General features: G+C 39.0%; 1 protein-coding gene across 1 annotated transcript; it reads left to right on the top strand.

Moving 5' to 3' along the window:
* On the top strand, positions 1–24,628 carry PRKG2 (protein kinase cGMP-dependent 2). Its single transcript, XM_018085559.3, has 18 exons — positions 1–494; positions 5,894–6,060; positions 7,505–7,618; positions 10,435–10,540; positions 11,777–11,840; positions 12,780–12,857; positions 13,814–13,908; positions 14,700–14,768; positions 16,105–16,203; positions 17,153–17,303; positions 18,554–18,690; positions 18,852–18,941; positions 19,149–19,290; positions 20,070–20,233; positions 20,925–21,047; positions 21,956–22,018; positions 22,893–22,959; positions 23,822–24,628. Exons 1-18 carry the CDS (start codon positions 1–3, stop codon positions 23,915–23,917), a joined length of 2,319 nt encoding a protein of 772 aa, XP_017941048.2. The 3' UTR covers positions 23,918–24,628.
* Positions 24,629–26,482: the final 1,854 nt, after the last annotated feature.

Here is a 26,482-nt window from a genome sequence, read left to right as displayed (position 1 = left end):
ATGGGGAATAGATTAGTGAAACCCAAGCATCTGAGGCAGACAGACAGACACGTAGCAAACCTCGCTATTGGCTGTGCTGCCAACCATAAGTTTTTGATGGACCCATGCCTAGGCATCAGTGTGATCAATGGGCAAGCTGATGTTCTTTGCAGCAAGATACTTGAACTGGAAAAGGAGCTGAAGAGAAAAGACCAAGAGTTGCAAGACAGTCAAAGTCATGTTGCTGAGCTTCAGGAACAGCTGGCTATGCAGACTAAGGTCATAGCAGAACTCACCAAGGAACTTCAGAGCAAGTGTACACAGCTGAACAAGCTCCAGGATGTTGTTAGCACTCAAGGAGAGCACTCTCTTCAGCCTTCTCCATTGAAAGTTTCTGCCAGTAGGAGGAGAGGAGCCAAGGAAGGTGTGTCTGCAGAGCCGACAACGCGGCTGTACGATCTGAGCAGGAAAGCCATGTTTTCCCTTGAAAGAGCAACGGTCCGAAAGGATTCCAGGTGAGCTCATTTCAGAGGGCTTATGTGATTGCATTACAAGGATAATACTTTTGTCACAATGATATACTGTTCTCATGATAAATTGAGATTAAAATAACCATCTTTTTCATATAGGCTTTGTCGCTGCGGTAGTGAAATGCAGGTTGAGTTTGTGTGATTCTTTAACCAAGAATCATCTGTGTCCCACAGACTTCAGATGAAGAGCGGTGTGGGTAGGCTCTGTGTTTTAGATGAGACTCTTATAGTCTTTTTGGGATTTATATTTACATCCAGCTAAGCAGAACCTAAGTGTCTTCTAGGCTAGACCTAAGCCTCTTAGCTCTGGGTTTGCCTAGTGCTCACAGCTTAAGCTATCATCTGGAACACTGATGAGAAGGTGCCTGGATGCTTTCACCTGGTTTCATTCTTAATCCAACAGCATGGATGGCTTGGGAAGGAGCAGGTGACTCCAGCTCAGCTCTCCCGAATGCAATAAGGACACTGTTCCTGAGCTGTGCACAAAGTTTGTCAGCCCAGTTTCAACTCGATCTGGTACAGAATGCAATGAAATATTTTGTATGGTGTGATTGTCCTCTTAGCTTCCTCCTGCCCTCCAGCTTCTGATAGTCATGGCGTATGTAGGAACTGAATTTTACTTGTTCCTCTTTGAATCTAGTTATGCTTTCTAGACTCTGAAAGACCCAGAAATATCTGTGGTCCCAGCTGACCTTGTGGACAGATATGTTGGACTGGTATCCTTAAACATAGGGACCTTGCAGTGTAGACAAAACCTGAGTATCTGTTTTAAAATGGTGGTAGCCAGAATCTATCTGGACTTCAGCTAGTGGCTTAAGTGCCTCAGATCTGCGGGGAGCTTTATTATTCTGTTAAAAAAATCATGACATATATAAGTGTACCTTAGTAGACCTGAGAGTTATGAGACTTGATTTCTCATCCATCATGTCCAGCATTACACATTAGAGGGTGTCTTGTGAATCAGAAAGGCTGCCTGAGTCACCATAAAGCACTGAGAACTTCAGCTAGCAGTGTTTTTCCACAAAGTAAGAGGACTGCATTAATATTTTATCACAAGTACCTGGGCAGTTTAAATCACTGTTTGTTTTAGGAGTGTTCTACTTGTAATCACCTACCTGACTTCTCCTTGGCACGATCCTTGTACTGTTGCCCACCAGGCGGTTTTCTGGGGTGCTTTCAGAGACAGAATTGTAACAGCAGTGAGGAGTAAAGGCAAGAGAAGAGCCCGTTGATTAGCTAAGTGCAGCAGTCAGAAAAAAACCAAGTATTGCAGCTTAAGCAATCTAAATGTAATGCACATCATCTTTTGATGTGATAGTGGCCAAAGTATCATTTGATCTTCCAAATACTTTGGAAGCAAACATAGCCAAAAAAACCCATCACAAAATTACTATGCATTACTCTGCTTATCAGTTAGATAAGCTCGTGATACACACTTGTTTGACACCATCAGCTTCCTACTGAGACAACCAAATGCTGAAAGGTACAAACCTTTGGTTTCCTTACCTGGGCAGCAAATACTGTAGTAGGTTAAGTTCAGACAGTTGGCATACATGTAAGAACAAAGTCTGACCTTTACTGTCTACAGAATTCTGTCCACTGTAACTAGCAAATACTGATCCTTTAGCCTAACAGTGTCTATAGAAGCATTTAGAGTTGCTGATATCAGTGGCTGCCTCTCCTTTATAGAGAAAGGACTTAAAATGCAGCCCCACTTCTGCATAAGATAATTGCACAGTGTTGCTACACTGTTGTGAATGCAGTTATTTCAGAAGGAGGGGAAGCTCTATGCTATGTTCTTGAATTTGCATTGAGTCCAGAGTGTCACTCGCCCCTTTTAAAAATATTTATAAAACAAATGGCATAATGTTATGCTATTCATTTAGCAGGGTTTTGAGTGCCATGCTTTTGTTTGGAGTATCTCAGCATGACTGATTTTAATGAAAATTTTAGAAGCTTTCAGTGGTTCTTATCTATCCTGTATGAGTGGATGTTTTTTCATGTTTTTTCTTCTCTTAAGGTAGTTGGGTAAATCCATATCATTTCAAAAAATTAGTTTTTTTCCTTAATGGCAGTTTAAGCATTGAAAATTTAACTAAAGCCTCAAGATTTCAGAGTTTGAACATGGTATATGAGAGCAGATCTCTCAGAAGTCCTTCAAATGGAAAATATTTTTAATCACTTAACCTTTGCAGTGTTAACAATCTAGGTGTCTCATTATCTATAGGATAGTTCTCCATTTTTCTGTGTTCTTACAGAGCATGCTATTACAATCAGCAGCATTTAAACTGCCTTTATCAAGACCCTTCTTATTAGGGGCTCAGGACCATGACCCAGTTCTGTTATCAGCCATTATGGGCTGGGGAAGAACTATTTTGACCCTTGACATTGATATCTTTTACTAGCCAATGCCAGCAGATAGCCAAAAATCTCTCATTAGTAGCAGAAAGGTACATTAAGAGAAAGCATATGGCAAAACATATGTTGTACCCTTGCACCTGTGACGTGACATCTGTCTTATGATAGGAATAAATTCCCAATCCTGTTCACAAAAAGCTATTCTTAGGCTGTCAGGTGCTATTTCTAGAATTTGACTGGGAATGTGTTGAAAGAGGCAGGGGGAACATTTCCATGAAAGCTAACAGCAGGTAGGGGAACAAAACCTGGAGAAGGATGCTATGGCAAAGCTGGCTCTGGGCAGTGAAGAAAAGTCCTACTAGAGGTGGGACCAAGAGATACCTCAACACCAGAACAATTCTGTGCACCCCCTTTTTACCTTTTTAGTAGTACTCATAAGGACAGCAACCAGTGCAAGTACTCGACTAAATGTCTTCTGTCCTCTCAGGACATCTAGTTATTTCCAGCAGCCATTCTAAAAAGTGGAGCAGGTACAGGAGAAATGGAGAGACAACTGTTAGTGTGCTGGATGCCCAGAAACGAGCAAGCAACTGATTCAAGAGCCTGAGCTAGAGTTACCATACTCATGAGTCCTTCACTCTGTGGCCAACTGCACTTCGTGGAAACAGCATAGCCTCCTATGTAGTTCTGGAAGCTTTTGTCCTCATTTTAAGTATTTGGTTATATGGAATTACTGTATTTTGTTACAGTATTGTATGCACGATGCAGGCCAGAGTGAATTAAATTAGAAGTTTGGTTTTAGCAGAAAACTAAGTTAGAGCTTATGTTCCAATAACCCTGTTGCTTTCAGCAGAAGCTAAGTTATGATCTCCATTTCTAAACACAGTCCTTACCGTAGCTACTTGATTTTGTTTTCTTGCCTCACCTCATCGCCTTTACTTATTTTCAGTCATTTTATGACTACTAACATTGTAAGTGTATTTACTTGCCCTGTGGTTGTTCGTTTCTGGATTGTCCTCAGGAGATTTTCCCACATAACCTAGTTTTGATGACAGCCTTGCATTGTTTTATGAATACAAGCAAGAGTAGACCTTAAATGCCTCCAGAAAGCTGTCAGTGTTGACTTCATTACACGTCCTTACATGCATGTTAGGAACATGGGGCCTTAAAGGCAGAATTTATCTTTCACTTCAGCAATAAAGCAAGCTTAACCATAAAAGCTTCATCAGTGCAGCAGTTGTTTAGTTGCATTCATTTCTGACATGGATTCAAAGCACTGCTTTATAGGAAGCCCTTGACCCAGGACATACACAAGTTCAATGAGAGCTCATAGATTGCCCAGTAGGTATGTATAGCCTGCTTTGACTCAGTTGGTTAGTCATTATTAGTGGATTCACACACTGTTTATTTTCCCATGTTTTCTTCTTCTTAAAATCCAACCACTGGACTCTTCCACCAGCAGCTCAAATATAGACTGTTCTTGTGCATTTACTACAACAGGAAATGATACAGAGGCTGTCTCAGGGAGCAGCCAGAACAAGATTACTCCTCAGGAGTAAGTGAACCAGGTTAGTACAGCACAGACAATTCCCTCACTAACCAGGATGCCATCCTCGAGGTCTGGGCAGGGTGGGCTCAGCAGGGTGGTGATAACAGAGTCCATCAGCAGTCCCACAGAAGAAGCAATCAATCAGATGCAAACTCTAGCCAAGAGACAGAAACTAAGTACTTACAATATTGGGCCAATACCCATCCAGAAGACAAAACCAAAATCAATTATTTCTGTAACATAGCCCAGACAAGAACTGAATGCCCATACCTGGGCTTAAAGAGAATATGCATTCCAATGGGCAGAGGATGTGTGGTGGTCCCAAGGGAGGCTGAGCAGTGTAGGTAAGGCCTATTACTGCCCTCAGGGCTCTGACAGATCTGACCCAAGTCAGATGGGTACAGTGTTTCCCTTTTTCCAGTCACCTGGAACTTCACCTGACTGCCATGACTTTTCAAATATCATGGAGAGTGGCTTGGCAACTTCCAGTTATAGTCTAAAAATTCTTAGAAGCAGTAAGGAAAGGGCATGCTTTGGGAAGATTCTCCCATGTTTGGTCATTCTTAATGAGACTGAACATTTTTGACATCCCACATGAACAAACTATACAGGATTTTCACTCAGATAGCAGCATTTATGCTGTTTGTTGTCATCTGTGCAAAGGAAGTGGGCACAGTAGGGGTAGGAAGAGTTTTTCAGGGTTGTGGATGGAAGGCAAAGAGCAGTGCAAGAAGGAATCAGCACTAACCCTCCACCTCCACACACACCTCTCCTGCATCCTGGGCTTACTTTGTGAATTTTGGGACAACGTTCAAATAAATTTGCTTCGTAGCTATAAACAGGGAATGCCACAGGATCAGTGTTATTTTACCAGTGCAAGGGAAGTACTCTGTAGTCATTTTTCAGCCACACTCATCAACAATTTTCTTTGTTTTACCCACCACCAGTGTCTTCTAACATTCTCCTAAGAAAAAACAACACCTGTTAATCACGTTTTTGCATACTTTTACTTCCATGCATCTTTTCACAACTCAGAAGAGAAACTCTTGATGAGGTTTTAGTACAATCAGTGTTGACTTTCATATCATCGGTGCTATGTTTTTGCTCGATATTAAAAAAAAAATGGTTTAGAATCTTAGAAAAGTTGGCCTGATCTTATAACAAGCTGGCAATCCTGTGCAGGCAGTGCTGTGTGAAGACATACATTTCACATTCCTTTCCTTCAGATAAGCAAGGCTACATACCTGAGCTGTGCAGTGGGGAAAGAATATCGTGAGAAACAGTGCAAAATTTTCTGGGGAACATGTCTTCCTGCAAGGATTGTAAAATCCTGCAAGGATTGAAATATTTGTCAGTGGTGCTGGTCCTGCAAGTATGAGAAATAAGGGGGAGCATCTTGAGGGGAATGAATGCTTGGTGAATAATATGCCACAACCATGCTGGGTGTTTTAAACTTTGCTGTTTTGTTTGCAACCAGTGAGAAGAAGCTTATCACGGATGCCCTGAATAGAAATCAGTTCTTGAAGAGACTGGAGCCTCACCAGACACGAGATATGGTGGAATGTATGTATGAAAGGACTTTTCAGCAAGGCAGCTACATCATCAGACAGGGAGAACCGGGCAATCACATTTTTGTGCTCAAAGGTGATTACTGCTTGCTTGTACAACACACGAGTGCAAGAAGCAGGAAAGTAGTTCAGAAGTTTTGGCAGAAAGCCACAGTGATGGTGTTTGTGCTCCTAAATAATTTATTCTGGCCCTGATGAGGGCAATGCAAGTTTTACCTGTGACTTTTATGAAACAGAGTGAGAAAAACAAAAAGCACCTTGGAAATTTGAATCTCGATTTAATGCTAATTCATCACCTCTTTCGATTACAAAAGCCTAGAGGCAAGGAAATTCTTTTTGTTCCTGCAGCCAAGCCCTTTTTCTCAAAAGGAAGAACAGGGATTATTTAAGATATTGAAGACTTCTCAATGGTGAACCCACTTCTAAAATAAACTTGCTTTCAACATTCTTGAGAGCTTATACTAGTTTTCTGTGTATGGGAAATCGAGAGGTGAGGTCTGCATTTACTGTTCTTAAAGCTGAAATGTTTTTTGAGGTTTTTTTTAAAGACCCGTTTGGATTTTTTTCTGGGAAAAAAAAAAAAAGAGAAAAAGCTAAACAAACAACAATGCAAACAAAAAGCTTTAGGGTGAAAAAGCTTTCCTAAAATAATGCCAACTGGTCTGAAATAATCTCTCTGCAGTCATCTGTGCTGACTGCTACTGTGCTTACACACAAATCTCAAATTGCAGATCAGTCTTAGTGGACCCCAAGTTTAACACATGGAAGTTGCTCCTAAGAGGTATTGTCTCTTTCATCATCTCACCATTAAGAATTAATTTGCATATTAATTGCAATTTTGGACCACTAAAAGGCCCAGAGACTCATATGAATTGGAGTTCATGCTGTAAGGAGTATGTTCTGTTGAGGCAGGAATATTTAAGCTAGAAGCAACCTGGTATATGTTGGAAAAACATTTTCTGTCTTCTGGTTTCATATAGATGGATTAGTTTGAAAAAAATGATGGTAACTGTGTTAGGATAACACAAAATTCAGACTGTTTTTGGCTTTTACTAGATTTGTAGTAAAGCTTAAGAACAATTTCTTGAAGGAAAATTTATCAAGCTTTTAATTTTTCTGCCTTCTCCTTTGCATTCTGCACATATATGCACATACATGTGTATGAACAGACAAATCTCATGAGTAATTTCTCCAGTGAACTCCATTTTAAGACCTTAAGTTTGTCTACACCACACTAGACTATCTGAACCACTATTGACTGGTTTGTTGTAGCCAAGATTTATCCCATTAGAATTTACAGTGGCCCTCCCTTCGAGAGCAGATTTGTAGATTAGCAGACCATTTAAAAAAAATAAATCTCTCCTGGTTTGTATGTGTGTTTCAAAGCACTGTTTGCATCGTTGCTCCCATTCCTGTGTTCCAGGGAGCGGCAAAGTCGGAAATATATTGATTTGTTTTCCATTCACTCTGTGCAGTTGAGCACAGTTTTTAACACCTGTTATCCTGATGATTTTTGACAGAGGGCAGTCTGGAAGTCTTTCAGCAGAATAAGCTACTATCCTCAATACCTGTGTGGACAGCATTTGGTGAACTAGCCATTTTATACAACTGCACACGGACAGCTTCTGTGAAAGGTACCTAAGGTTAATTATAACAACGTTGCTCAAAGTGTATTTTTGTGAGGTCCCTGTTATATGCAGATTCTTTTTGAAGTTTTCATTTCATAAATGTTTGCATGTCTTGATTGTCTGCAGTAAGATCACGTTTCCTTCCTTGAGTTCTTTCTGCTTGGGAACTCTAATAACACTATGCCATAAATATGATTCCGTGTCCAGCATGACACTTGATAAACAATTAGGCATCTCCAAAGTGTGCTGGTTAGCCTGACCTGTACCATACTAACTACTAAGGAAGGATTGTGTTTTAATTTTGGATGCTTTAGTAGTGGTGATGGTCTTTGGCTCTTATGTGCTTGTGTCAAATGCAAACCTGAGGCTAAATGACAGTGAATTTGAAAAGATATGAGAACCATGGTGTTTTTAGTAGAGCAGATAAAGTCTAATTCAAGAGGAAGGAAATATAATACGTAGGAATTAGTTCCTTTTGTACTTCTTTTAGTTCTGTGTTTTCATTATGTTACTGAGTCTTGCCTAGATCCATTTGCAACTGGCATTTTTGGGGATTTGATTTTGACCTCAAATGTAGGGGTGGGAGAGATAAAACTTCCAGATGGGATGTGCTGCTTCTCTGAGGCAAATGCTTTTTGCATTTCGTGTTTGCAGACTGACCAGGATGGAGTTGTTAGGTGTTGCTCTGATACCAATATCCCTCTTCCTGAGTATTCATCCATTAAATAACCCTCAATTCCTTTTCTAACCTGCCGTAATTTTTCTGTGACAAACAAGTAAATGACCAAATATGATTAAGTTCATCATATTTCCACTCTCCACCATTCCATAAGTATTACTTCTGTTTGAAGACTAATTTCCGTTCTTGTCTAAATCTGCAGGGACTTTGAACCCCCAGTAAGTATGACGAGTTTGTCTTGACTTAATAAGGGGCAAATGGAATAAAACAATAAGTTGTTTGCTTTAAAAGCTTTTGGTCTTTCTTCCTGCACCCAGTTTAGGCACTTAATCATTGCTGGCTGTGCAGATGGAAGTTATTACATGTAATCTGTTTTTGTTGCTGCCTGATAAACAGAGCAGCATCAGTAATGTGATTACTTTTCTCTACTAGCATGCGGTTCTACTTGAATACATTCCCTGCTTTTCTTTTTTGCCTGCTGTACAGTATTAGCATTATAAAGTAGTGTTTCTGCATAATAAGATGTCAAGCTGCTTTAGACCTTTGTTAACATTAATTGGTTTTGAGGTAGGACAAGAATTGTCCAATTATGGGCAAGAAAGGGTATTTGAATACTTGAAATCACTGCAGAAACCTACCCCTCCCCAATAGCTTTCCCGTGTTTCTTGTGGAGGAAGAGCAGTACGATGCCATAACTGAGCATGGATAGTAAACACACATGTGGAAACCCTTTCTTGATGCTGGATCTACTGACACCCTTTTCCTGCAGTCTTTGAGAAGTGACAAGTAAAGGACTTAATCCAAATAGCTTTCAGTGGCTGCTGCTACTCAACAGCATCTTCACATGCAGTACCTGTATTTGAAATTGGCAGTGAGATTTACTCCTGTGTTTCTGAATTTCTTTTTTTTTTAAGTTCACCTTTGAGACCTCAGGCTTTTTTTCTAGCCACATAACTGCTTTATTTAGCTAAGGTGCAAGAGACAGGAAATACATTTTGTGATAGCCTGGACTCTTGCCATATTTTCTTCATGAAAAGTAAACTGAAAGATGTCATTTAGGACAAAAACGAAACCAAAGCAATACCTTTGTTCTCCCATCCAGCATCCAAAAATATCTTCTGAGATATTTTGATAAATGGCAGAGTATATGGTTATATCATGTGTACAACAACCAATGACTGTGCATCGTTTTAAAACTGATATTTTTCTTTCTTGTTAAATTGATTTTATGTTTATGATAAATTGAGGAAGTAAATTGCTCTACATTTTTCTGGAGCTTTCCTTTATCCCAGAGAAAACAGTTTTGTTCTTTCTTATGACAGAAGGAAAATTGCTGAATATTGTGTTACATCCTTAAAAAGAAGAGATTAAATTAAACAGAATCACCTTCTTTTGCTTAAAAAAAATAAAAGATGCAATGTGTTCTATTGTGTCAATGATTGCACACAGAGGCTGCTTAGTAGTTTGCATCTTTGATGCTGAATCTTGTGCATGCTTACTGTATTAATATTTTGATTATATTTTGAAAGATAATCATTAATGTTTCAATTATCCTTTATTTCCTTGTAAGACAGATACATTGGAGGAAAACTCTGTGAGGATTAAATGAAATTAAATGTATTTCTTGACATCTGTTATTTCTATCTTATTGGATAACTCACAAACATTTATTGGCATGTAATCTGAATTAGAGATGGATCCAAGCCACAGTATTCAACATCATAGGTTTTGGAAAACTTCAGCCAAGTTTCTGTTTCTTTCAAAGCAGCTCCTTTGCAGATTGCAGCTTTTGAGTGCAGTGACTGTCTGTGATAAGAGTAGATCTTCACAAGTGTTCAGCCCTGTTTGTGCTCGTAGTAAATGGCTAGATTTTCAAGGTTACTCAGCCTGTGGAGTTGCATGGAAAGTGCTCCATGGAGAAACCATTTGGAAATCTATGCCTTATTTTAGTGAGCATTGTTTGAGTGGGAGTTGAATTCTTTTAAAAGTCTGATTGCAATAGATGCTGAATATTTTAAAATTTGGCCTTTGGCCTTTTGAAAGAGCTCATCTGTCTTGTACCATGACCTCAGACTGTAATATCATCCATCAAATAATTTGGAAACATTGTTGATTTTGTTCTTGGTTTTTTGTTTTCTCAAAGCAATCACTAATGTTAAAACATGGGCATTGGACAGAGAAGTGTTTCAAAATATCATGAGAGTGACAGCACAAACAAGACAAGAGCAATACAGAAACTTCCTTAGAAGGTAAATATGATGAGTTTCTATTTGGGCTACTTACTAAGGTGCACAACAATATTGTGCCTAGTTTGTAAACAGAGAGAAAAAGATGCCCTTCATGCAAATACAGCCTCAAAAGCCTGACTATTTACCTCTTTTCTTTTTTTTTTTTTAGATTCATAAGAGAGTTTTTCCCATTTTAATTGTTTTTCTCCTGCATTATATTAGGAAACTTAAAAGTTTGAATGCTTTTAAGTAATAGAATAAATTTATAAAAAAGCTACCTGTTTAGCAGTTAAAACAATATAATGAATAAATAGAGTTAAGTAAATCCTCCAAGTAGTAGTTAATTTGCTGCTGGAGAAGATTAAGGAATTCCTTGTCCCTTGGAGACTTGAATAGATCTGCATGTCTCTCAGTTTATGAACTAATCCCCATATAAATTACCAGGAAATTTGCAGAGTAGAATAATTCTCTCTCCTGCAGGGAACACTGAGCATTGTACCATGCTTCTCCTTAGGAAGATGGTGAAATTAGAGGTTTCAAACCATAGTTAGCTGATTTCATATTTTGATTTTTTTAACAAAGAATGACCATTCTGTTATGCCTTCAAATCAAGATGTAAAGCCTACCCATGGATAGAATGTCTTGTGTATTTTTACATCCATCTCTGTCTTTGATTTCTATACCTATTTCTTTTCTGAGCCTGAGTAGCTGAAAGTTCTATAATTTCCTGACTTTTGCAAGTCTGAGTGATCAGAGTGGAAGGTTTTTTCATTCTTACCAGCAAGTTCACTAAGTCATCACTGTAATCGGATTCTCTTTTAAAAGTTGTCCGAGGAGTACTGAAGTTTTTACCTTTGTCTGATTTTGCAGTCTCTGCAGTGCATTTAAAAATATATCCTTGGATTACTATAATGACTTGGTTTACAGTTACTGGGTTCTGTATAACTGAATTTTGAAATCAATCCCTATGCCCATTAGAGTCTTTTCCCCTACTGAAATACAAAGTTGATTTACGAACTGACCAGTGTTTGCCACATTTCTAAGTTGTAAGTTGTGCGAGTTTTGTTTGTCTAAAAAACGAGATGAGAATGCTTGAACCTTCTGAAGTAAGATTTAGTTGTATATTGTGTTCACCACCAGTTTAACTAGCAATAAAATGTGATTGTACAAATTGTATAGATGAGAAGAGATCATGAAAAAAGTGTTAACAACTTTGGGTTTGGGGTTTTTTTGTTCTGCGTTTCTGCTTTCTGGAAGTGTGTCCCTGCTGAAAAACTTACCTGAAGATAAATTAACCAAGATCATCGACTGCCTGGAGGTGGTAAGATACTGTTCAGTTCTTCTAAATAATATTCAGTAAGCTTTCAAAATAACAAAGAAGAATAAATCATTAAAAATAAAAACCAGCCAAGCTTCTGTAATATGAGAGTGGGCTTGTAGTGATCAGAGTGGAATTCCAGGTTGGCAGCAATTAATAACTTAATATTATGTCACTAAATGTTATGGTTTTGGCATCAAAGTAGTCAAGCAAGTAGATAAGAGGATCTATACTCTAGCCTTTATTAAGATTAAGCACAAAGGTGGAGGAGGCAGATAGAGTGATGCACAGCCATAGCACAAGGGGATGAGGAGATTATGGTGTTGATTATGTGAAATGGCAAATGGCCTTAGCACGGCAGTATCCTAAGATGTGACTTTTTTTTTTTTTTGTGTGGGATTCCTGGCAAGGGAGAACTTGTAGGAAACACTCAGATCACAAAGCTGGAAGTTAACACAGAAAAAACGCTTGGTTGAAAGTTAAACAATTAGGTAATTCATTACCTGAATCGTAATGAATGGTAATGGCGGTGAGGGTTCCTTAGCAGACACAGAAAAATCGATGCCTTGGTAGCTTGCAACAGATAATTTAGGCATTCCCACTGAGATGTCAAGCCTGAAATTACTTTTGGAAATGGGTTTTTGATTTAGAACTCTTTTAAGAGTTTTTGATATTTTTTTCCTTTGTTTTACCTCACTTCATAAGGAGGATGCAAGTGTTGTGGGTTTTTTAAACAAATAATGTGCTGCTGCAATTAAGATTGGCCCCTCTTTTTCTGTAATGGAGTGGTTGCATATTATGGGATGCGATGTATGAAGGAGATAGGAAGTTAAACATTAATGGAAGATCCACAGGTATTAAGAACTCTGCATAGTAATCAGAACTTTCAAAAAGGCTAACAGCTTATCAGAGAATATTGTCTCTCCCTTCCCTCCCCAACAGGAGTACTATAACAAGGGAGATTATGTTATTCGGGAAGGAGAAGAGGGAAATACCTTCTTCATAATAGCAAAAGGAAAGGTAAGATTTAATAAACCTAATTATAAAGTAGGTTATATACAAACACATTTCAAAAGCTACCTTGAAGGGTGTGATCTTCAGTAAGATCTGTGCAGAGTGTTTTTGAGGACGCTGTTGAGTGCACGCGATACCGTGATAAAAGCCTGGAGCAGCATTTCAGAGGTTCAGGGAGCCTAATTTTCCATTCACAATGAACCCATGTTATACTGTTCTAATTATAATGTAATTAAAGTGTGTCCTGAAGCCTCTTGACACTGTGGCAGAGATGTAAAGTCAATTTTTTTGCAAATGAGATTTGATCCTATGTCTTCTCCTACATTGTTCAGTATCTGATGGGCAAAACAGACTTGTGAAATGTATAAGAAGTAATGGAGTCCTAGGCTTAATGGAGAGTGGCCTTCTAGATGTCTCTATGTTCCTGTCATTTGTTAGTGCCAGAGGAATAAGGCAGCAGCCTTTATCCATCAGCTGTTACATTGGAGGCCGACATTGGACTCTAAAGAATCAAATCAGGGCAATTTTCATCAATAAACTTCCAAGAGGATTTCCAAAATGTTTCTGTGTCCAGAGATATTCTGGTTTGGTTTTTTGCTAATGTGGGCATAGCAGAATGTGTGCTGCTGTGGAAGCAGAATTTCATGAGGGGGAAATGTTAGTTAATTCTTCTATCTGCTATCTGCTTAGATGAAAAGACAGAAAGCTCGTATGATCCCTGCCCACAGTGAGAACTGAAGTATTTTTCAGTTTTTCATTAAAATGTGACTTATTTTTGCTCTATTTTACAAGGTATGAGGAGAAAATATTTGGGGGTGGGCAATTTGTTTTAAATTTTTGAGAGGTAGGAGTAATTACATATATTTGTAACTCTTTCTGCGGCATTACAGAGTTTAAGACATTTATGAAATACACAGAAAGGAAAGGAAACCTTACCAAATTTTTATTCCTGTACTTTCCAGGTGATAGTTACCCAAAGTACAGCAGATCACTCACAGCCTCAGCTGATTAAAAATCTACATAAAGGGGATTACTTTGGAGAAAAGGCTCTTATTAGGTTAGTTCACATTGTCTGATTCATGATATGTAGTATTTCAGTTGTCCTATCACTATGTATTCGATTCTACAATTCATGACTCTTTGGAATATAATATTTGTTTTGATTGTAAAGTAGCTAGATAAAGGTAGTGACTGAATTTGCCTAAATGTTTTAGTTTTTTGCAGAGAGAACTTGAAGCTATACACTGTCAACTACCGTTAGTTTTCCCTGTAGAAGTCAAATGCTGACCCTCTCTGCATTGTGGCTTATTGCTTAGATTTCAGTAAAAGCTGTGATGAAAACTTATCCCAGGCTCTATGTGACTTTAAAATGGATAAGCTCCATCATGACTGGCCTGAGCTGTTGTTTCCATTGCCCATGATAGTAAGAAACAGAAAGAAGGAGTCACATAGTACATATTTATGTGAGTGATTAAGTAGGGAATCTTTTGGTTTCTGGAATGTTTTATATCCAAAGATCATTTCAGGAGTTAGTAAATCCTGATACAGTGCTAATTACAGCTCACTCTAATTTCTTGGAAGGTTGCTAAAGGATGTCATGATCCAAACCTTATTGAAACTGGAAAAAATACTGTGCTGGATCATAATAATGACTAGTGAAATGCTACTATTTTTTATTTAGTTCAGCAATATTAATTCAGGTACAGGCTGCAAAGACCTTTGAGGAGTTTCACCTATAGCAGCTGGGACCCTCCATGAGTACAGTGTGAGGTACAGCGTGAATCCTCACTGTTTTGAGGATTTTGATATGTTTGATATGTTTCTGAAAAAGTCCATTTCAATTCATAGTGACGACGTCAGATCAGCAAACGTCATTGCAGATGAATACAACGTGGAGTGCCTCGTTATAGACAGAGAGTAAGTACTCTGCAGTTCAATAGAAGACTTGCATCCTCTTTTAGCAGGTTAACATGTGACTTTCAGTAGGTTCATAAGACTTCACTAAAGGCAAAATCACAATGTTGTCTTAAGGGAACACTGAACAAGTGTTTATGTTTTTTGAAGTACTAAGAAAGAGAGGCTGGCGGCAGATGCTTGTGCACAGAAGCTTAAGAGTAGCTCAGAGTTATTCTTTTCTTTCTCCCCTTGCAGTGGTGATGTTTATTGTGGTCTCCTGGGTCAGACATTCCTGAGAGCTGGTCTTGTCAGTGAAGACCAGTGCAGAGAAGGTGTTCGGTAACTCTGCCTTCTCTGCATCCTCTGTTACCGGTCCCCCACCATTTAGTTACAGGCCCACATTGTCCTTTGTTTTCCTTTTGTTACTGATGTATTTGAAGAAGCCCTTCCTGTTGTCCTTGACATCCTTGGCCAGATTTAATTTCAGATGGGAATTGGCCTTCCTTGTCTCATTCCTACTCACTCTTACAGTCTTTCCGTATTCATTCCAAGTGGCCCATCTCCTGGGTGCTTCCATCTCCTGTGTGTTTCCTGTTTATACTTGAGTAATGACAGGAGTTCTTTATTTATCCACACAGGTCTCTTGCCCCTTTTGCCCCATTCCTTGCTCATTTCCTGAGCCTGGAGGAAGTAATCCTTGAATATCAACCAACTCTCTTGGACCTCTCTTCCCTGCAGGGCCTGTTCCTGTGGGATTTTTCCAAGGAGGTCCCTGAAGAGGCTTAAGTTGGCTCTCCTGAAACACCAGAATAGGCTTCCTAGCGAGGTGCTCAGTGCATCTAGACAATGCTCTTAATAACATACTTCAGTTTGGTTCACCCTGAGATGGTCAGGCAGTTGGACAAGGTGGTTGTTGTAGGTCCCTTCCAACAGAAATAGTCTGTTCTAAGTCTTTTCTTCCCACAGTGCTGTTACTCACCTCTGAAGCAGGAGAGGTGAACTCAATCCCTTTGGCACTATGTACCAAGGGTTTTATCCACTGGGGCAGAAGGACTGACTGCCTGGACTCGTGCCAAGCTGGTTCCCAGGGTAGGGATGGTGGAACCACACTTAATAACCACAGTGCATGTGGGAGGCAAAGTACACCCAGCCTGCTCCAAATTATTTAAACATAGCATGAAAAGACCTGAGGAGATCAAGCACTCTGTCCCCCTGCCCTCTGGCAAGAGGTTTGCTACTTCAGCAGGTTACTGCCTCTTCAAAGCTCTTAAAATCATGTCAAAGTGATAATGTGGAGTTTTGTCTGGATCATTACTTGAATGTTCAGCATTTTATAATGTTTCATTCGTGTTTTTAGGACCTTTAATCAAACAGTTGGAACTTATGAGGAGCTCCAAACTTACCTTGAAGGTTATGTGGCTGATCTGGCCCAGGCCGATGAAAAGCGACATGCGAAGTAAGTCAGAGCATTTGGTAGGTACATCTTCAGTAGGTAATCATAAAAAACAGTGATAGATGTAAGTGAAATCATGCATGGTAGTTGATGGAGATGGACTCCTAGGAATGAATGACAGCAGTCACTGTAGTAAAACAGTCTGGATATGGTTATGGAGCACAAGAAATGTTTTCTGAAGCAAAACTCACATAGAATCTCAGTATATTGACTTTCAAACAAGAATTCTCTCTATTCCAAGAAAACTGAGCACAGAATAGAAGTGACGTTGAGCTCAAATGAATTTTGCATTCTCATGGGAAGTTCTTTGACTGGTAAAAACCCTACTCTTAACTCCTGACTGAGTTAATGAAACTATATTACTGCGCAAAAGACTAATTGTCATTTCAAAAAGAAACAAGCATAAATAAAAGAGACAGTTTATTTTTAGTGTTTCAGTGTAGCTCCTACTGTTTGCTTTTAGCTGTGGGCCACATTTTTAGTTTATGTGCCTCTGATTTCAACCTGAGCACTACTGGAAAATTAGTAGAGCATGGTTTTCTTCCGTTTAGAAGTACAGCTGCATTCTTATTTCTGATCATTCTACTGGAACTGGTACACAGTCTTCAAACATTGGTTCTCCAGCTTGGAGCACCCAAATGTTTGCAGCTGACCACGTAAAAGCAGGATTCTCACCATGAATCATCTCTTGCTAAAAATACTGTTGATCATACTCAGTGAACTTGAGCAGCATTTTGCTTCTAATTTACTTCCATAGGAGGTCCAGAAAGAAAGTGCTTCTGCACAAAATAAAATCAAGATTCTCTTAGGAAATAAGAAGGCTTTCCTTTCCTTCTTTTCCTTTCCTTGTCCTTTTCCTTTTCTTGTCCTTTTCCTTTCCTTTCCTCTATATAGGAGCATTAAAATTAATGTCAAGGAAGAGCACTAACCTGTGTTAATTTTCTTAATGCAGAGGAAGATCCTTCTGTGGACAGCTGACCAAAGAGGTGTCTTTGGAGATGATAGAGCTGAAGGAGAAAGTAGCCCAGTTCCCTCCTTCCCCATTCAAGAATTTAGAAGTTGTCACAACTCTGGGTGTTGGTGGGTTCGGAAGGGTTGAGCTTGTAAGACATTGTTTTAAACATATTCAAATAGTTCTCTGTCTTAAATGATTAATTTAGCCACTCAATAACGTGAAGGATTTTAATATTCTCCATGCCTGTTATTCTGCCCCAGACAGAATAACTCTGTATAAAGCAATGCACAGTTAAAAAATATTTCAGGACTCGGATGTGCAAAGAAGCAAATCCATTCTTGTGTGCCTTCATCTTCTATTGTTAAAAGTATCTTCCTGGTCACTAGACACAGTCATCAGTTTGTGCATGTGGAGCTTACGGATGTGCCTACCTGCATTGTGTTCCCTGAATTGCAGGCCTTTTCCCAAGACTCTGCTTGGACCTGAAGTAACCTCCACAGCATCACTTAGTCTGTATTGTTAGAATTGCTTCAGGATGCCCCACAGCAGCTATAACCAGTGTGATCTCTCTCTGAGCTGTGTTGACTGTGACATTTCCAACAATTTTTAATGGCTCTTTTGAGCCATATTCAATGGCATGAACAGCTGTGTTTCTGGGATACCAAGAGCCTCATGAGCTTAAAGTCTTAAATTCCACTCTCCCCTCGCTGAGTAGCAAACATCTGAGAAAAACCTGAGAGCATTTTGTGCAGGCTGCTGAAGGTAATGGTAAATTAAAGGAGACTTTGTGGTTTTAGTGAAGTCCTTCACAGTAGTTAAACCATCAACTGTTTTATTCTGATTCATGCTTCACAAAAAAAACCCCCAAAACTTTCACACTGGAAATTCTACAGCATCACCTGAATAATAAGCTAAAAATTGAATTCTCCTCCAGCTGTAGAACACAGATTACTGCTTCCTTGGTTTCTGAGAAGCCCTGTTTTAACTTCCATCTTTTTATTGCATTTTGGATAATATTTCGGCATAATGCAAAATCATTTGTAAACATTCTCCCTAAACTGCCTCTGCATTTTGTTCTTTTGTATTATGCTGGTGGTTATAAATCTTAAATTGAAGTTAGGACCCGCTGCAGTATAAACTTATTGTAGTATGTAGTACCTACCCAAACTGCTGCTATTTCACTTTGCAAGTGGGGACTGGGAAGCTAAAAAGACCTGATGCTTGACTTAAAATCATCCCTAACAGTTCTGCAGAATATCTGGAATTTGTCCCTCACTACAGCCATCAATTTTAGTCCTGTGCTGTGTTGAAAAAGATGGATATCAGTATACCTATTGAGAACTGATTGGTAAAATATCCTTTCTTTTCCTCATATGTATTCTTCATTTTTGTTCACAGGTTAAAGTGAAAAATGAGAACATGGCTTTTGCTATGAAGTGTATAAAGAAGAAACACGTAGTGGACACCAAACAACAAGAGCATATCTATTCTGAAAAGAAAATCCTTGAGCAGATATGTTCTCCATTCATTGTAAAGTAAGTTGACCATAAGCTTTCCTTGAATGTTTACCCCCAGCTGACCCACTGAACAACATTATTAGGAATCAGGTCTGGCATATATGAGTTCTGGGGAGAAGACGCTGCAAGTCTCGCATTTTATTTTGCTTTTCCTAAATTGCTGCCATTTGTCTCCACAGACTATATCGCACATTCAAAGATAATAAGTATGTATACATGCTTCTGGAGGCTTGCCTTGGAGGGGAGTTGTGGAGCTTGCTGAGAGACAGGTAACAGCAAAGAAAGTGTAACCTTGCCCTTTAAAATCACCAGTCAGCTCCATGGGTCTGCTGAGTAGATTCTCTATTCAAGGGCTGTCCAATGAAAGATTTTTGTTTGGTTGGTTAATATTCTGGGTGTTATATGTTATCTGGTTAATAAGTAAGGCATTTTTAAAACTTAACTGTCTGTAAGGATATTGATTGGTTTTGTTCCAGAGGCAGCTTTGATGAATTCACCACCAAGTTCTGTGTTGGGTGTGTGACAGAGGCTTTTGACTATCTACATCACATAGGAATAATCTACAGAGACCTGAAGCCAGAAAACTTAATTTTGGATGCTGAAGGATATATAAAACTGGTAAGATGTAATCCACTGTAATGTTATCCTTTTGTCTCCTGTTTCTTTGCAAGAGGAATATAAATAAACAGCACGTAATTATAGAACCAGAGTCCCAGACTTTAATAACTCTTGTGCTTCAGTAGAATAGAGGGCAGGCTTCTCATTGCACAATGAGAAACAAAGGCACTGTAAGCCACAGACAAACTTGGGATTTGCAGTCTCTGAGAGCTCTTGCCACAGCATAAATAGCAAAAAAAAAGAAATTCTCCCAGGAGCTAGTTTTAATGTAAAGCCAGGAACTACATTTCCCAGATGCAGAATTACCTCTCTGTCCAGACTCAAGCAATCTTAGGTTCTACATTCATTCATTCAATCTACAGTCAGAGGTTCCCTCTCTTTGTAGAGAGGGAAGACAGTAAAGAACTGCCATACTTGATTGTGACTCTGAAAAGTACAACAAGAATACCTCTCAAAGAACTTGCAATATCCTCTCTGAGGACAATGAGCAACCCAAAGTGTTCCAGGTAAATCTCATGTCCTCAAGGAAATCATGGGTTGTTGTCTCCAAAAGGAAAATAAGTCAGAAAATTACTTGTGATAATAAATGGATCTGTTTTATAACATTCAGTAATCCAGTTGAATTACTTCTCTGTCCTTCACAACTACACTGTGTAGTTGTTTTAGATCTAAACTAGCAACTCTGAGATCTTTGCAGGAGGGGAGGAAGCAATTAAGACTTTAAGGCTTCCCAGTGCAAAACACCTCTGCCTTATGCAGCATATGTTGATTTTGATCAGGTTGATTTTGGATTTGCAAAGAAGATTGGATCAGGGCAGAAAACCTGGACGTTTTGTGGAACCCCTGAGTATGTTGCTCCTGAAGTCATACTGAGTAAAGGCCATGACTTCAGTGTAGATTTTTGGTCCCTTGGGATTCTTGTGTATGAACTCCTTACTGGCAGGTAAGTGCCTCCTACTCTGAGTTCTTACCTTTTTGTTTGTTTTTAGAGACCTTTTAAAATTACCAGTTTGGGGGGGGGTGTCAATCAGTAAAGAGACTTGCAAAATGATACTTGTTTTTGTTTCTTACGCGTGTCTTACCTTCCATCATTTCAGCAATGCAAGAGACAAAGTGTGGTACATATACTTAATTCTGGCTTACCTATCCAAGGAAAGGGCCAGGCACAGCCTGTAATTAGCTGATGTAGAGCTCCATTAACTGAGGATGATGATGATAATGATGTTTCCTGTGAGGAACAACTGACAAAAGACTGTTGTTTTCCTCCTTAGTCGGTGATGGGGTACAGTGGGGTGGGTGAACTGTAAGCAGGGCTCATTCTTTGCCTCTGTGCACATTCCCATGACAATTCTTTGCGAATGCTCAGTGGTGACACAACATGGAAGCTTCTCTGAGTTAGACCAGAGGCAGAGCTGGCTTAGAGGGACACGTATGGTCATGCATTTTCCCTGGGACCTACAGGAAATTTCTCATTCTCAAACCTTTCTAATATCTTAAACAGGCTGAAAGGGCGAGGGTTGTAAAACTATAAGGGTGGGCTTTTTTCCCATATTCTCAAATATTTGATTTGATAAGTAATGGCCACATCTGCTCTTGCCAGACTTCCATTTATCAGTGTCGCTTTCTTTTTCTAGTCCACCATTCTCTGGGGCTGATCAAATGATGACGTATAATTTGATTCTCAAAGGCATTGAAAAGCTGGATTTTCCTAAAACAATAACAAGGCGGCCTGAGGATTTGATCCGCAGACTCTGCAGGTGGGAGGGGCAGTTTGTGGCAAAGCCTGGGTGTGGAGAGATTGAGCTCTTTTAGAATTCAAACTAGAGTGTTGAATTCCTCCTGACAGCTTGATTTAGAATTGTCATGCATAGCACGGTCCATTCTGATTATATTCAGTATGCATTGCGTGCCTCTGAATATGTATCACACCTCTTAGTCTGCAGAGGCAGCATCTACAAATGTTGGCTCTGGGCTTTCTCTGTAGCTGTGAATTTTTTCTGAAACAAATCTTAGGGAAAACTTATGGAGCGTGGGCTGAGGAAAGAGCTAAGGAATTTGATTTTGCTATCAAGCACATTGGTTAAAAAAAAATGCTTCCAAACTTACTTGGTCATATAGTTTCTACAGAAAACATAAAGACTGACTTAAGCCCATTTGAAAATGCAAAAGGCAGTATTTCAAAAGGGCCAGCATAACTGAGAAGCATTAGTGCACAGTGGCATGCTCAGCTGGTGACAATGCTGACTTTGAACTCCCAGTTCCCGATTTCATCCATGGCACTAGAAACGGTGTGCGACATGCTTGTGCACCAGCATTTGAAAGGAACTTTGTAAATTTTGATTTGGCTCCTTTTGTAACTCATAACCAGGCCTGCTGGTCAAGGGAAAAAAAAAGATGTGCAACCAAAATTCAGCCAGTTGATTTCACTCTGCTGCTTCTCACAGCCAGGTGACGTTGTTCTGGCTTCCTAGCAGGTTTCTCCATCCTTAAAAGAAAGGAGCAGTGAGCAAAACCTCATTATGCCTCCTTATGAGGCCACATTTTTATGCAAGCTACATCCCTGTGTAACTCTTAAAAACAAGCAGTTAGGACCTATAAATGCTCTTTAAATAAATAGGAATATTTTATAAATTCTTATCCTTATTGTTTTCCTCTTTCTTTTAAGGCAAAACCCTACAGAAAGATTAGGCAATTTGAGAAACGGAATTAATGACATCAAGAAGCACAGGTAAACAAAAGAATCTGCCAAGAAGAAAATTTGGGGTTTAATTTGAAGTATTTTTAATATTTTAGAACCCAGTCTGGTAAACCCATAAAGAGAGATTTCTGTTGCTATTGAGTGCATTTGCAGCTGAGCTAAGTCATGCTGTAACCTGAGCTAGAGCAACAGTACTGTTGCATTTGCAGCTACACCAAGCAACGGTATGAGCATAAATCCTCAGCATGTTTATCTAGAAATGTCGTATTTTTTACTGGTTTTGTTGCAGGTTGTCGATGTAGGAGTTTAATTTAGTTCTCAGGGAAATTGATGCCAGTTCAGCATCTGCCTTTCAGACCTCCTGACCCTTAAGCAGTTGCTTTTTAAGAATGAGTAATTAAGAGCTCCAAAGCAATACTAGGGTTTTGTCCTAATGAACCTAATGAAGAAAGTCTTTCTTCTAATCAAGAAATTCCTCTGTCGCTTAAACATTTTCTGCTTTCTTTTTTTATCTGAGTTGTTTCTAAGCCATGCACTCTGTGCATGTTCTTTGACTTTTCTGTTTCTCTCCCTCTTCTCATGCTGTAAAAAGGGTGGAATTCCAAGGAGACACATAAGTCTTTCCATGGCTGTACTTGTGCATGTATTAACCTGCCTGTCACTGCATCTCCTCTGTACAGAAGTGCCAGTGTTTCTGGTGGTCCTGAAGCTCCCCCTGCCTTGTATGGCAATGACAGTGCTCGAGTTTCCTCTTTCTAATAACTGTGCTGTTACATGGGCAGTAAAAAAATTTCTTACAGTCCTTGTTCACAGGTTTTTCAGGTCTTCATAGTATAATGACAGAAAACAACCTGTCTTTCTCTTTTGGTCTCTCCCTGTCTGTCTTTCATTTCTTTTTAATCAGGTGGTTGAGTGGTTTTAACTGGGATAGTCTGAAAGTGAGGAAGTTAACGTCACCTTTAAAAAGAGAGGTACTGGCTTTGGCTTTCAATATCATAATGCTTTACTAATATAGCTTGGCTTCAAAGAACAGCTGATGGCAATAGCAAAATTTCCCATAGATGCATTTGAATTATTATAGTTCGATGTTTTTAGTGAAAATTGCATGAAAGAAAGAGAAACTGCAAGCAATACATAAATCCAGTTAAATAATGGAAATATTATTCTGCCTGTGTACTTTGCGTTAGATTTTCACCATTACTAGAATAAATGGTGTTTGGTCAGAAACTAATACTGAAAAAAACATATTTTCTTTGGTAATGGGCACATTATTAAGACATATTGTTCATATTACTGTGCAGAGTACAAATTCCTGCATTCTCTTACTATTGAGTTACAACACACCCTTGAGTAAGCTCCGTGTTTTAAATGGCCTATTTCTCTTTGCCCTAACATGAAAAAAGATTGAGGGTAAAGAGTTTGAAACTCATTTTGACCTCAGTTTGAAACAAAAAATAATTCTGAGGTCTGCATTGAGTACCTACCCTGTGAATATAGATTTGATCTTAAAGAAAGTAGAATAAAAATTGTGTGCAGTGTGGCCCAGCTTTCTTACTGACTTTGTAGGTTCTTTTGGTGAAATCCTGGAGCTGATAGTATTTGGGAAGTACTTTCATATAGGAAGGCTAATGCCATTGCTCTGTTGTATAATTTAATTACTGGAGGTTTATCTTTCGAAGAATGAGGAATTGCATCCATTGAAACAAGTCACCTGTATCATACCAGCCTTTCATCTCCACAGTGGTAGCAATAAAAATGATGCATAATCAATGGACAACCTTTTCAAAAGTTACTTTCTGAAACAACCATTTGTTTGTGTTTTTCATGTCGTAGTTGTCTGGACCGACTGATTACAGCTACTTTGACAGCTATCCACCTGAAGAGGGAACCCCTCCAGATGAACTTTCAGGCTGGGACAAGGATTTCTGATAGTTGTTTCTTCTGGGACATGTGTAGACACTCATAGGCTTCAGTTCTAAACCTGCTATCTTGTTTCTTGCTACAAACTACACAGTTCTCCTTGAAGAATAGAAGACCATACAGCAGCTGGAGTTTGTTTGGACAATGCACCAAAATCTGTGTCCATTTCTTTATAACAAGGGCATGCATTCAGTCAAGAGATGCAGCCTGAATGTGTTCTGATACAGAGTGTCTCTACGAATATTTTCAGACACTATGGGTCGGATTTATGGTTTTGCCATTAGAAATGTCAGTAGCTAATACTTTGATGTTAACAAGGTTACCATTTTGGATGGAGAGGATTGGAAGCCAATAACTCTGTGGCATTTGTCAGCTGACAACTATAGGCACTTATTTTTCATTTTATCTGATGTCTGCTGTGTTTCACTTTTTCCCCATAATGTCCAGTATTCCATTAATCCAGGAATGTGTATAAAAGAGACTTTTACTGAAAGGTTGATTGATCTGATGCTGCAGCTATAAAAGGGTATCACTGTGGAAGCTGCCTCTCTGTCAGTTGAGTTTTGCAACAGGCTGAATATATGACACAGGTCAAATGAAAATCCAGTAGGAAACAAGGTATATACATAATAGAAGTTGCCTAAAGAAGCAGACTATGGTGTGTATTTCCCTTACTGCTTCAAAGAGCCATGTCTATTTCTTAAAATGTTTTGCTTTTATGTAGTGAGAAGATAAAATAGATGGACAAAAAGCATTCACCTTACGGGGAAAAAAATGCAGTTGGGTGTTGTGCATTCATGGTTTACATAGAAAAATTCTGTTGCTCTCTGTTAAGAACTACAACCACTGTTGAAACAGGGATGTTCCTGGTTGTCCTGCTGGGCTTATGGGATTGATGAGTCTGCAACGCTTGCTAGGATTTGTTTCAGCTCCCACAGAGACGAAGTCCAATCTAAATTTCAATACTGAAGCTCCCACAGCTCACTGCATTTCGCGTGCTGGGTGGAAAACCTCCCAGGAAACTTGTACCATGTGCTCAGGGTTTAGTTACTGCTGGATAGTCTTCCTAGCTGCTGGTGGTCATGACTTTTCCACCGGGTGAGGGAGGGACTGCCACAGGGGCAGTTCCATGGTTTGCTACATGGTTATAATTATCTTTTACCGCTGAGTGGCCATTGCTTTGACAGCAAATCAATTTAAATATTTCGTATAACCTTCAGTCTGAAAAAGGCAGTAGAACATTTTCCATTGAATTTAATGAAGGTTGGATTGAGCCCTTGAAAGAAGACACTACATGTTCGGCTGGTTTTGTTTCCTCGCTTGTTTGCAAATCATTATGGAAACTTTCAGCCAGCAAAGCCTTTGCAAAATGGTGGTAAGCACACACAGTCAGAGAGGATGGAGCAGAGTCTGTAAGCTGGGACTGTAGATGCTTTCCACTAGCTCTGTTTAGCAATACCAAAGACCAGATTTTCTTTTCAGGATTTAGACAAGCACTAAAAGTTAGGTATTCGTGTTTCTCTGTGCATTTTTCTTTCTCTCATAAGTATTTTTTATTGCAGTCAAAATAATATTGCACCAAGTTTTATAAAATCTTTTGAATGTATTTTTCCATTGTACTTACAGGTAGTTTCCTTATATATATATATATATATATATATATAATATAAATTAATGGTATATATATTATATATTATAATAATATATATATATGTTTTTTAAGTGAAGAAATAGCTGTATGATAAGTTTAGTGCAGTTAGCATTAAGTCTTTGCAGCTGTAGGATATATTTTCATTATAAAATTTAACTTATCTTGTTTATTTGTGTGCAAATAAAGTAAGATTACAGTGTAATGGGCAGGACATTAATATTTTAGAAGCACATTCCATACAGCAGTCCAGATTCATAGGCCTGATTTATACTTCTTGTCTATGTGATTCAGAAGAGACTGAGGCAGAAAAGACTGCCCTGGAGGGGCATCAGATGTCATTGCTTGCAGCCTGTCCCTCACTCAGGTTATGTTTTCCCTAGTGAGTGCTGAGAAAATGAATGCATAAGAAGCTACAATAAATGAGGCCACAGATAATTTCATGCTTATGTAGAGTACCCATGTACATTTGATTCATTTTATTTCTGGCACATATGCAGTTGACTGAGCTGAAGTTTTCCAGAAACGAGCAGCAGCTGATACAGTAGAGTCTAAACATTACTTGAACTAATGCCAAATGTCTTTGACAGACAGATGTACTTCAGACTTCAACATGGCACCAGTGGAGTTATGCTGATGTGAAACAAGCGGATAAATGGGTGATTCAGACTCAAGTAGCTTCACAGTGCAGGAGATCATGGGGAAACTGAGTGGACAGTCATGATGATGATTAGATTATGCTTATTGTTGCCTTTTCTGATTTAATGTCATTGAATAACAGATTTTGACATTCAGGTTTTGATTATGCTGTGGATATGTTAGTAACTGTCTGAGTTCTGTCCTTGGTGTTCTTATCTGTGCTTTGCCTTCCTGTCTTGTCAGCTTTGCTTTTATTGTGTGGCTCCCTGAGAAACCCAGCTGTAGCT

Source organism: Manacus vitellinus, unplaced genomic scaffold, assembly GCF_001715985.3.
Source record: "Manacus vitellinus isolate BGI_N305 unplaced genomic scaffold, ASM171598v3 scaffold_0_pilon, whole genome shotgun sequence".
Classification (NCBI taxonomy): domain Eukaryota; kingdom Metazoa; phylum Chordata; class Aves; order Passeriformes; family Pipridae; genus Manacus; species Manacus vitellinus.
Note: the sequence above shows the minus strand (reverse complement) of the source record. Positions and strands in the feature narration are given on the sequence as shown.